At 40.4% G+C, this 13,291-nt stretch overlaps 1 protein-coding gene across 2 annotated transcripts in view; it reads left to right on the top strand.

Annotated features, from left to right (window-relative positions):
• The window catches only part of ADAMTS7 (ADAM metallopeptidase with thrombospondin type 1 motif 7), a 77,692-nt gene extending 64,617 nt beyond the window's left edge, over positions 1–13,075 (top strand). Inside the window, exons 20-24 of one of the 2 annotated variants that reach the window (XM_075207520.1) lie at positions 2,675–2,827; positions 4,095–4,268; positions 5,130–5,276; positions 5,475–5,634; positions 11,540–13,075. In XM_075207520.1, the coding sequence (XP_075063621.1) occupies positions 2,675–2,827; positions 4,095–4,268; positions 5,130–5,276; positions 5,475–5,634; positions 11,540–11,703 (798 nt within the window). In that variant the 3' untranslated portion in view covers positions 11,704–13,075. The remainder of the gene's footprint in view (positions 1–2,674; positions 2,828–4,094; positions 4,269–5,129; positions 5,277–5,474; positions 5,635–11,539) is intronic. The other variant, XM_075207521.1, reaches the window with a different exon arrangement.
• Positions 13,076–13,291: the final 216 nt, after the last annotated feature.

Raw genomic sequence — 13,291 nt, 5'->3', positions numbered from 1 at the left:
ACTGTATGCAGCATTACTATGAATATGTATGCAAGCTATAGAGATGAATTAATCTCATGTGGTTTTACCATAACCAGTGTTGTCAGGTCTGTGATTGGTGTCTGTCTATCCATTAGCTAGGTCAGCCTTGAGGCCAGTTATTTCTGTTTTGGTATTGGAGGAAAGCAGCTGTATGGGTCATTTATAAACATGTACCATTTAGAACATACATGTAAATGTCCTTCTTTATTCTTTTAGTCCTATCCTTATTTTTGCGTAATTAATCCTGTTTTTATGGAAAAGCATCAAGTGACAAGATGGCCACCACTGTGGGGCTGCATAATGTAGCGGCTTACAAAGGGAGGAGCTGGGTAGATTAGGATGAACCTTGAATGTGTGTTAGCTGCAGTAGTGCGCCCACTATTGTGCTCAGATACTACAATGAGATTTAGTTTTGAGGGACAGAATATCCAAATGAGCTTCATTTTTAGGGTCTGCTCAGCCTACCTAGAACACGGCTTGAATATTACATGTCCTATGAGGATGCCATGATCAGGGGTTAGGCAATAGTTTTACTTTGCATTTTACACAGGAAAGCACATTGATATGTACAAATGTGACACATGAAATGAGGACAGTCCTGATATACCCGTTGTTCTCATGACTTTTTGGAGACCTAAGGTAAGCATCAACAAGCAGTTGTATAAGAAACATGTTAAAGTTGTAATTAATTAAGGGACGGGCCCAGAAGTTGTAGTAGGCAGCACTTAGAAGTGATGTTATTACTTAGACTGACATGTGCAGACCTATCATGAAAAGCACCTGCAAGGGGCACTTCGACAAAGCAGAATGAGGCTGATGGGCAGGTATGCATAGAGTTCAACATATTGTGTGGTATTCAAATTACCTTTACTTTGCTTTATCACAATGTAATGCACATTAGGGGCCAGTTATGAGCCAACCTTATTTTTAAACCCATCCGATTTTGAGAAGAAGCCACTCTCCATTGTTAGTAGCCTGCACTCGTAATAAGTAAAGAATGGCAGTTCAATGGCAGTTCAAACTTGGGCTTCCAATTTTTTGGATGTTTTTTATGTGGGTGGGCTTAAGAAGTTTGTGTGGAGTCTGTGTCTGGATAAGTTATTATATTTTGTTAATGGGTTGCATGTTTATGATGACTATTTCAGCAATGCACATGAAATGTTTTTTTCTCATTGTATTCATGGTCTTTAGGAAGAAATAAAAATGCAAAACACACACTAGTAGCAGCACATTGATAAATTATGTTGTGTATTTTATGGTTTGTGGTCCTGTAGCTAAACTTTTCTGGGTTTTAGATTGGGAAATTGGAGTCATTTACGGAATTGGAATAATATGATGTTTTGCAAATGCACTTGTCTGCCTAGTGCATCCGTAGGTGCATAGGAACTGCTCCAAGGAAATTGCTTGCCTAATTTTCTGGGATTTGCAGGCCCATATGGATATGTGCATTGTGGACAGTTTAAAAATATTATTTCAGAGCCCTTCTACTAGCACCTTAGGATCAGCTCCTTCCTTAATTCAATATTTTCCTTATGTTCACCTAAAATACTGCTCATTTAAACTTCACTTGTTTCTCCAATAAATTATGCACAGTAACTCAAAATGTTCAACAGGCTCCCAAATCTCTGGGAGTTCTCCCTAACTCCTGCGAAAGTCTACAATTCTGCTGGACAGCAAGAGAAGCGGTTAGGGGTGAGTGCCAGGTGATGTGATTCAAGCCATCATGGCCAGCCCACCACTGCGTGATGATGCAAAACACGCACCGCGGAATAGTGGAGACCTGTGATGACTCCACGTCACATCATTGTATGTCACCAAAATGCATTGGTGTGTGGTGCATGATGATCTGATTTGTGTCATCCCCACCTTGAATTTATAGACCGTCACGTTGCATATCACGGAGGGGAGGTCTGCAAAATTGGGAAGTATGTAATAAATCTTGAGAGTGAGGGGAAATTGCCTCTGTCCATTACATGTGGCACCATCATACCGTGTGCTGTTTTTACTATATTGGTGTCTAGAAATGCAGTTTTCCATATGAAGTGTGCCTACAAGGTGCAAAAAACATCCCACTGAAAGCATAGACCGATACCCGACCACAATTCTAAGTACGTGTAAAAGTGCCTGTAGCAACCAATCAGGTTCTAGTTATCATTTATTTAGTACATTCTTCAAAATGACAGCTAGAATCTGATTGGTTGCTATAGGCAACATCTCCACTTTTTCAAACCCGCAGTTTAGTAAATATACCCTCAAGTGTCTGAGACCTCCAGTTAAACAGATCACTCTCCAATCGGTGCACCCCTTAATTCTCATTTAACTATTTTGTCCTGCAAAATTGTTAATTCTCGTATTTCCATGTAGTACCAATACAAGGTACGTCCGCCTGCCTAAACCGCACTCAAGAACAAGTGCCCCAATATACTCGGCTCTTACCTTTAGAAGACACCAAGTTTTCCATCTGCGCAGTTGAAGCCACCATGCTGATTCATGTGCTTACATATACAAACAGGCAAATTTGAGGACATTTAGGCGTCTCACATTACTTAATGACATTTGTGGGTTCATATTTCTTAAATGAGCATCAATGTGTTGTTTATAGTATGTATTGAGCATGATTTGTTGTAGCTTGTGCTATATTTCTGGGTTCTAGTGCTCCACGTCTTGTGGTCTTGGTGCAATGTGGCGTTCAGTTTCGTGCAGAGCAGACAAGAATGGGACATGTGACACTAATACCAAACCAGCTCCTGCTCGTCGCTGCTACCTACGGCCTTGTGCATCCTGGACTGTGGGGAACTGGAGTAAGGTAATCAGTGAAAACTGAAGCAGGTTAATATTTATGCAGATAAAAAACAGCACGCAATTGTTATTGATCAGATTGCTATAGGCTTCAAGTGATACTGTCCTTTTATCATTATCATCGTCGTCGCCACAGATTCCGCAGCGCCGGACAGTGAGCATATAGAAACATGAATACAACATAACAAATACATGAGTACACATAAATGTAATAGCAAATACAATTAAGCATAATAGCAGACGTGTGGTAAAAAACCCAAAGTATGAGTAATGCTCGAGCAATTATAGGTAGCACAAAAACACAAGTATGAATTCCTTGTTTAAGTAAAACAATCAACGTAGCGGTCACACAAAGAATTCTGGGTAGCACATCATAGGGCAAGCGAGGTAGTTAGAAAGATATGAGATTTAGGGTAGAACGAGCACATGAGATCTTACATTCTAGATTCTGAAATTCTACATTGTTCTAAACTTGTAAATTAAAAATAAATATTACTCTGTAGACAGAAAACAAAGGATTCAGTGTAAGAAGTGTTTTCTTACATACAGAGCATGGAAAAAATTAAAAGAGAAAAGCAGACCTCCGCAGTCTCTGATTTTGATACACAGAGGAGGGGAGGGAGCGACTTATGCGCAGCATGGTAATGATAAATCTTGTTACAATGTAGCTGCACACCGACAGCTCCTCTGGATACTCTTCCCAGCATATGGCTGCACAAAGCTACAGGGAGGAGGCAAATGTGGTGGAAAGAGTGAAAATGCGCCACTTTCTCCTTCACATATGCCTTAGTACATAGACCCGTACATTGCTACCCAGTCACTGAAGTAGTTTAGTTAGTCACAACAATCTACCCTTCCTCTTTGCTGCTCAGTCAAACCTCACCCCCCCAGTCTTGTTTGACACTCTTGAGTCCTGTAATTAATCATCATCACTTGACTCTGCTTTCACTTCCCAGAATCCCTTTAAGTCTGGGAAGTTTACTAACAGAGGAATGGTATGGTGAGCTTTAGAGACTTACTAGTGCCATCTTTAAAACTAAGTAAAAAATGTAATATTTACATTAGCCAAGTAGAGGAAAAAACAAAAATATAGGGTTATACTAGTCTGTTTAAGCCTAAATGTTATTACAGTGTCATCTTGTATCTTTGTGAGATGTTAATATTGTATCATTATGATATATAATAAAAAGCAACTAGGACGGCTCCTTTGATTTTCTTCTCCCTCATTCAATCATGAGAAGCTTTGATTTAAAATTCAACGTTTCCTTCTCCAGTGCTCCCAGAGTTGTGGGACAGGAGTCCGGTTGAGAGATGTCCAGTGTGTAGACGTTCGGGACAAGAGGCTACTGAGACCTTTTCACTGCCAGAGTACAGTCTACAAACCACGTGTTCAGATGGTTTGTCTTGATCAGAAGTGTATGGAGTGGTACATTTCATCCTGGAGAGAGGTGAGCAAGAGCACTACCCATGTGGCTGCTATTGGGCCCGGTGGTGAGATGTGTTGCTGGTCCATCTGCTACTTAGGCTTTAGCTCAATTCTTCTGAAACCAAACTGGGCATTATTGACCAAGCACCCGCAACCCACCCACGCTCAGAAGAGCAGAGCAGTGGCCTCCAAAGCGGATCACCGCGCCCCCCCCCCTGAAATTTTGTTATGGGGCCCGGTATTTGATTATTATGCCCCTGGCTGCAAGTCTCACTATGCTTGTGCTGCCAGCATGAGAGAAGAGCAAATTGAGTGCTGGCACATTACTAGATTGAGTTGTACACGTCTCCCACCTGCACTGTCTCAGAACTCAATAGCTCAACGTCCACCACATATTCCATTTGTGTTAAACATTTTACTAGTAATTAGAACTCATTACAATTTTTTTTTATGCTTACAGGCATGCTATACCCAACTTGACCCTGACCACTAATAGAGATTTAGATACATATAAAACAATAAAGTAAACAAAAAAGAAATATAGAATTGCACTGTCAATATGAACTAAAAGGCCAGCCTACAACTGCGTTATAAGATAAATCAGTTTCCTTGTGTTATCACTATGCAATAGTTTTATTATGTCATCCACAGCTACCTGGCCCCTTGAATGTCTTGTGGCACACACTGCTGATACATTATTACTGTAAGATCTATCTGTCTTCCAGTGAAATTGTGTAGGTTAGCTTTCTTCTGCTTGCTTCTTATGCTATGTGCACTAGACATCCGTCACATGAGAACTGTTTGTGTCAGTAGTGTATTCATCTGGCAACAGCCCCTTGTTTCCAGTGATGTAGCCTTATGTCACACTTTAATGCCCCTGCAGTGTTCCGAGGAGTGTGGCGGGGGGATGCAACAGAGACTGGTCACCTGTCCTCAGACTGGTCGCTGTGATGAAAGCCTGAAACCCAACAACAGCCGTTCTTGTAATGATCATCCTTGCACCACATGGGCCGTAGGACCCTGGGGTCAGGTGAGTATGGAAAGTTGCACGCACTTTCATGTTCATGCCTTCCTTTAGGGAAATAGTTAGAACACTGGTTACCTGAATTTACCATATTAACCATCTATAGAAATGGCTGCTACACTAACTGGCTTTTTGCAGCACAAATTACTCCTTTCTCTCTGTCTTTTCCTCTTTGGAATTTCCTCACGCTTTGGCTGCATGTAGTGCACCGCTTCCTGCGGAGGGGGCATCCAGCGTCGACAGGTGAAATGCGTGAACAAAAGAACCGGCGTGGCTGAGGAAGATAATAATCTGTGTGACCACGAGCCATGGCCTGAAAACCTCCAAAAATGTAACCCACAGGACTGCCAGCAAAACAACACCAGTAAGTGCCTGTCCTCAATGAGATAACACGCCCAGCAATACACACACTCATTTCATTCACTCACGTTTCACCTAACACATTCCTTGTAGCAAGAGCAATCTTGTCCATATCAGGAGAGTCCTTCACACAGTGTTAATTGTTCATGGTGCTATATATAAGAAGAGGATGTTAAGAGGTATATGGGAAAATGGGATGTAGGGGTCAGAGCAGTCCAGGCTTAAATTAGGGAGAGATGATTTAACCAATGAGGGGGGGGGGGGGATGAGTGGCACAGAATAACTGGCAAGAGACAAAACAAACCAAGAGTAAGTCAGTCTACATGTTGCTCAAAGTTGGGAACAGATAACATTAATATTTAAAGGATCAGGTAGTATAATGCTGCAGGTGACAATATCCTCATACACATTTATAGAATGTATAGTTGTGTGTGGTTAAGGAGGTTAGTTTGGAATCTCATAGTCCTACATCCAGGAATGGGGCAGTTCCAGACAACTGCATGTAGACTCATCATTAGCAAGGATGTTAAAGAGACTTTACATGATTTTTCCACATTTTTAGGTGGAACTTTTTAAACAATAGCCCCACATGCCACTGTCATAACATTGCTCAGGATGGCAAGGCTAACATAACTATATAGTTTCTCCAAATCTAGCCCTTCTTTGTGGATTACATTTTTTTGAGGGATCCTAAAAGTGTGGTGTATGGGGTCTCAGAAGATGCCCCCACAGTTCAGGTAAGGGGGAGAAAGGGGAGAGGAGTGGTTGTTCTTACAAATTTTCCACCTTAAAAGTTTCAGGCTTTATAAGGCATTTATTTCAAACAGAGATGGTTCGCTCCACTTATTGTAATATATTTTATGTTGGCCAACTAGCATCAAAGTCACTTTTCTAACCGTCCCCCTACAGCTAGCCAATGTCTATGGACATATTTGTATGTTGCCACACTGAGCTTGATGTGTCACAAGAATTTTTGGGTAAGAGGGCAACACTTAGAATAAACAGAAATCATGCAAAGGGATTATATGTGACATATATTTTAATTAAAATTCATATCAATTAGCTGTAAATTGCTGATTTTTACCATACTGGCCATCACGCCAGGGGGGGGAAAGGGGAGGACTAACATAGTCAATGTACAGTAAAGGCGTTCTGATGCATGTGCGGCAGCCAGAGCCGTAACTTAGAATTCTAACACCTGGGGCGAGAAAGACAAATGCCGCCCCCCCTAGCCCTCAATTTTAACCAAATGAACCTAAAATATTCCTAAATTGCGCCCGTCTTCATCGTTGCGCCCTGGGTGGTCGCCCCTGTTGCACAGCCCTAGTTACGGCCCTGGTGGCAGAGTCAAGTCCTGTGTTTGCCATAAGTATGCCTGTTTTTAGGCATCTCTTGTGCACCCACTACAGGTCACGTGTAAACGCCGACTGCTAGTGATGACTGACGTGGCATAGTCTTTGAATTAAAAGAATATTTATAGAAATTATTATACTGTTAACAGTTGTTGTTTGACATTTTTATAAAATAAAAATGATGGGTTCTGATGTGAACTGTTTTTGCACTTACACAAGGGTATATGGCAGTCTGTTCTGTGTGTCTACATACAGCAAGTAATGTCTAGGCTGTGTGTACTTACACCCAGCTTCAAATTAAAACATATCTTGAGATACACTTTGATTTGAATACGGGGAGGAGCTACGCACAAGTTTTATGCTCTTTTAATTATGGAACTTCCGTTCCAGTTTCATTTGGACATGAATCAGGCTTAATGTGAGTGTATACATAGACTGAAGCTGTCATAAGCAGCTTCCCTCCTCCTGTCTGTTCCCACCTCATCCACCTGTGTGTCCTTGCATGTTCTTTATGACAGCTGTTCTATAACCTGCTTATTACATCTTAGCTTATTACATCTTATGGCAGTAGTATGCTTCTTGAACATCAAGTATTTTGCCTGTTGGTCCTCTGCGTCATTGTCATATGGTCTAACTTCCCTTATAAATAAGCAGTAATAATAATAACTAGAATTGTTTTCCAGTGTCAGTACAGCTTTCATGCGTTAAAATGCATGTAAAACACATGTGAAAACAGTGGGTGTGAGCTCTTAGTTGGTCACAATTCAGACCTTTAAATACCATATGTACATAATATACATGCACAACATCCCTGGCTGTAGGATCTTGACAAGTCAGCTGCTAATGTCAGATTTTCCCTTTGTTACTGATCTCTGTTATAATATCTGACACCAGCAGCTGCCTCATCAGAATTCCCAGGACAGATATGAGTGTGCTGAGAATGAGTTTATTGTAGGTATTGTCTATAAAAGGATCTATATAAAATGTCTGTTCTTCATGATCATTCCCCTTTAAGCAGGAAATAAGACTATAACAAAGAGGGTTACATATTATATATTGATATAAATGGTGCACAGCACATTGTACATCTTGTTGTGATTGGGCCACAATGTAGGCAGAGGGTGAACTGAGGATACATTGTGGAGTGTGTGGGATTAGGCATACTAATGCTAGGAGCCGTGCAGCCTACACTGTGTGCCTGCTCTGCTGTCTAGACTTTATAGCGCTTACAGATTGACATTATTTGCAAATCTGAGTATCAGGCACCAAATCAGGAGAAAATGGAGATGTCTGTACCTGGTGCTGGCACAAAACCCTCTGCCCCCCTCCCCCAGTACTTGGTACAGAGTTAATGTTTAGACCTAAATTGTTAACACATTAACTATGACTGAGGTTACCGATGACATGGTCAGTAAAGGGGTCACACTCCCCTCTAGTTCCTAAAAAGACAGAGGAATCAAAGGGCTGACGTGAGTCTCTGACAACAATTCAAAAGATTAAAGGGGGTTTTCATAAGCCAATGTGGATTAGTAACAGTTCTCTCTGCTAAGCTCTATTTCCCATTAAAATGAATTAAATGTTGGAAACCTTTACAAATATTTGTTAGAAGTTGCTAAAACCTGTTAAACATTTATATATAATTTAGTGCCCATTTGCCTGTATTTCTCCAATACATCTACCTCTATAGTACCCTCAGGTCAGCCTGCCAGATCAGCCTCTCTCCCCTCAGGCTCTGCCAGTGTAATTACAGCTACTTGTATAAAGTACAGACACAGCAGGTATAGTGGTGTACAACTAACAATGATGAAATGAATGGGTGCCAGGCCATCTCACTTAATGAAAATAAAAGAGGTAGATCTCTATTTATATCTTTCAGCTTTACTCACAGCGCAGTTCACAGTTACTTGGCAGTAGAGCTGACACTCTTGTTATTAGGATTGTCACTCTATCCTACTTCTCAGCCTGCCCATTCTGCATCACACTTGGGGCTCTAAAAAATGTAGACTCAAACCACTTGGCTGCTTTGCAGAGCGAGCACCTGAGCTCCTCCCCAACTCAGTGTTGGTGAGCAAGTAAAGCCACTATCATTAGCATATATCTAAGTCTGTGTAATACTGAGCTTAATAATATATTTTAAATAACTGAAGGGTTTATACTTAATGGGCCTGAATCATTAAGGAAAGTAAAGCAAAAAAATTAGTAACTTTTCACCTGGGCAAAAACATGTTGCATTGGAGGGGGATGTACATTTAAAATGTGATGGCAGATTTATAGTGCAGGAGAAAACTTACTCATTTTTTTTTTTACCTTACTTTCCTTAATGCATCAGGCCCAATATGTCTGTCATGCTCTATCTCTCACCCCTCTGCATAAAGTTGTTATGTTAGGAGGTATGTGCTTCTCTGAGTAGGCAGGGAGTAAATGACAGACTTGCATTACAGAAATGCACTGAGTAGATTAATTGATTCATTCTCAGGGCCAGTGATGTCACAATAGCCTAAATGACTGCAGTCTCAGTTTTTAGACCTGTCATATCCCATTAGGACATTGTCCTAAAGATGTAGGAGTGTCGTCGGATTTATAATAAAGTGAGGTGTTAATAATTTACATTAGTAACTAATCAATTAGCTGTTTTAAGTAATCCCAATGTAAAACACATTAGCAACATGTATATATGGACTAATTTGAAAATAAATAAAAAGGGGGGAAATCGTATTCCTTATCTAGTCCTCAATGTTTGCTTAGAATGAAATTTGCCCCGATGATTACTCCCAAATAAAAATGTAATGTACTCTCTGGTTCGATACCCAGTCTTGTGAATGTTTACTCACTGAACAAAAATAATACAAAGAAACACAATCCTTTGAAGAGTCTTTCCACGTAAACCTCAGTTTCTGAACACAGGAAATATATCCGCTCCTTTACATATATTCAGGGCACGGAACCTCCAGTTTCCTGAATATTTTTCTTATTAAAGAGTTCCGTGGAATCTGCTGGTTATCAGGGGATGTGTGGATAACTAGAAGTGTATTCATTACAACTAAACAGCTGCCAAGAGTGGCTCATTGCCTTGTTTAGAGCACACACCTATTTGGAGGTCAAGGGCTGGTCTCTTTCTTCTGCTCATATATAGTTTACAATAATCTGGGATATAAATCTATGGGATAGATTTAGACCTAGTATATCAGCAAAAGAACTACATACTTGAAATAAGAAAATATATAATCCATGTTACCTGATATATATCAGAATTCTTAGCATATTAGATAACAGTTGTTTTTTTTATTTATCCATATGCATATATACAGACAAATACATGGAAAATGTTGTGTACATTAAGAAAACTCAACTATTACAGCAAGGGCATTAACACATCATACATAAAAGGTGGGAATTCTGTCACTCTCATGGTTAATTTAATAAATACATAAAGTTAAAAAGAGTAATACCTTGGGATAAGAACTGTAACATTTAAATGAATAAGGGGGTGTTCCAAAGTGTTGGTAAGGTTGAAGTAGCAAGGACTAGTTGGTACACTTGTGCCCATAAAGAAGCACTGTGGGTCCGCATTTTTCATGGTTCAAGAAAGACCCCTGATGAGTAGCCATAACCCAAGAACGTGATATTTGTCTATTGATTAGTGAGAAAATAGGTAATCAATAAACTACATCAATTACCTGCAGTTTTCATGAAAAGCAGATTCTTAGGTCCAAGAACCAATATTGCCCCTCATTTACCCAAGTGTTTCTGTTTTGTCCACCACAGAAGCCTTTGCTCAAATTTTTATAATAGGAATAACTATTGTTTTGGCGCTAACAGATGGGCATTTTAGAATGCAATAATTCTCTGACCAGGAAACCGCCGTGTTCTACATCAATGATACAGTCATACAGTGTTTATAGCAGAATCTCTATGATGTGACAGTGAAACAGCACTCCCCATTCACTTCCATGACATGCTGATTGAGCATAATAATAGCTTTTCCTAGAGAACATTAGCTCTGCTAAAAATGAATTAATAGCAACATTGTATTCCTTGTGGTTTTAAATACTTAAGTATATCTCTAAGGGCTTGTTCAGATGATCATGTAATCTGCACAGAGTCAGAATTTGCTCATGTGGAACACAACGTGAGCAGACTGCTTGAATACCAATAGGCAATTATTGGTGGGTAGACGCACAGCGGTTAAAACTTGTGGTACACTCCAAACCTCAGATAATTGTGCATGCCTCATTATTTGGCACTTGGTTTTCACCCGTTGTTTACACAACTGCTTATTTGAACAGCAGAGGGGGGCTGATCTTATTCGGGTCTAGTGAACTAATGAGCTGCATTCTTACTAGTAGTATTAGTTCTAAATAAATGACTGTCTCCACTGTGTGAAGATGATGGATACAGTCTAAAGTGTCCCCGTTTCCATACTTGAAATATTGATATACGTTGATTTTCTTCAGTTGCACAACTTTCTCTGCCATAACTACTACTCAGACCATTCCTGATAAGCCATATAGCCATTTCCTATCTCTTCCTTTGCTAAACATGCTATTCCCTTTTCAGGTGTCTCTTGCACTCGTGACCGCCTCACCTTCAGCTTCTGCCGAACTTTGAGACTCCTAGGTCGTTGTTCCCTGGCTACAGTCCAAGCTCAATGTTGTCAGACCTGCCAGTCTCATGCTCCAAGCTCTCGTGAGGTCAGTAACGAGCGGCTCTCCCGGAGGTGAGGATCATAGCCATGGCTCTAGTCTCAGGGACGAAGAGACTGTGCAAGAAGACATGTCTGCTATAGTCGGTTATCTTCATCTCTGTTGAAAAAGCTCCACAGATCCGTCCTTGTGTATTTTTTTCACTCATAGGTGGGATTATGAATTATTCAGATAGAAAGATAAATGAAAGGGGAAAAAGAGAGCCATGTTCCTGTATGGAATGAGCCCACTTATACTCCCAATGTCCAGGAAACCCGTCCAAGAATGCACAGTCTTGGGACCTTTGGTGCTAATGGTCAGCAAGTGACCTGTACTCAAACTCTTTAAGATTCACTGGCTGGCCAGTGGAGGAATCTCATGCTCTTTATAACAATCTGCTTTCTGGTGCTCTAGGTTACTTATGGGTCAGGGACATATATGGTATATTCACATTCCAGCCTGTCCAAATTTCCCACCTTAAAACAAGACCTCACACCGCTGAAAAGACCTGGAATGAGCAGAACAAAAAGTGTGGATAAAACGGACTTTCAATGGTGAAGATCTTGAAAGTGACTTGTGTCTTTAGAAAATGAAATGTTACATGCAATGCACACCATAGTCCGTGTCACTGGACCACTTGACTGCCTCTGAAATACTAGGCCGACCTTAGCCGTATCCTCACAGAATGTTGTTCTGAATGCGTCTGGGATTGGTCTCATATTTGCATTATAAAATCTTAGTTTGCATTACGATCTGCTGGGATTTGTGGTTGTATAAATACTGAGATACCAGGGGGTAAATGTATGAACATGCGGGTTCTTCAACACCCGCGTGTTCAGTGATTAAGTTTCAAGCGGCGCTGCATTGTAAAGGGAAACTTCCCTTTACAATGCAGCGCCGCTTGAAATTTAGTCGCCGAACACGCGGGTGTTTAAGAACCCGCATGTTCATACATTTACCCCCAGGTGTTTTAAGCCACTGAAAGCCAGGTGTTTCTAGGCTGTATGGTGCTAAATAGTTAAGGGCATTATGCAGAATATATGCTATATAGATTGTCACTGAAGAACGCATGTGCCTGAGAGATGTAGCAAAGCAATGGAAACACACAACAACCGAGTGACTATCACTACTGGTAGTACACTAAGACCACCAATTAACACACAATACTAATATCATAAATCAGTCATGTCTATAGCTGTAGGAACCCCTTTGGTTGTTGGTGCTATAATAATTGAGTAATTACTGTCCACATCCTTTATTGCACAGTCCTGCCTGGTGATAAAGAGGTTCCCATACCCTTAGTGGGATGAAAGTTTTGTATAGATGGATGTGCCATTACCTAAAAAGTGGGGTATCTTGTTCTCAATTCACTCTTTTGTATTTTAATTAAACATGAATTGTGTAATTGTCACTTCTGTTTCTCATATTTACATATACTATTTACCAATTTCATGCTGAAAGGGTATGTACATTATTTTACACCTTTACATGTGTATGGCCTTTTGCTCTTGACTGCCCTGTCTGAGAATCGATAAGAGGTACATTTACTATGCAGTGGTTCCGTAGAACCGGCAATTCATTCCCAGTGCTTTGAAATCATTTTTTCTTTAAAATGGCACTTTATTAA

The sequence above is a fragment of the Mixophyes fleayi genome, chromosome 4 (assembly GCF_038048845.1).
Source record: "Mixophyes fleayi isolate aMixFle1 chromosome 4, aMixFle1.hap1, whole genome shotgun sequence".
Lineage (NCBI taxonomy): Eukaryota > Metazoa > Chordata > Amphibia > Anura > Limnodynastidae > Mixophyes > Mixophyes fleayi.
The sequence above is the reverse complement of the archived record's forward strand: the minus strand, read 5'-3'. Positions and strand labels throughout refer to the sequence as shown.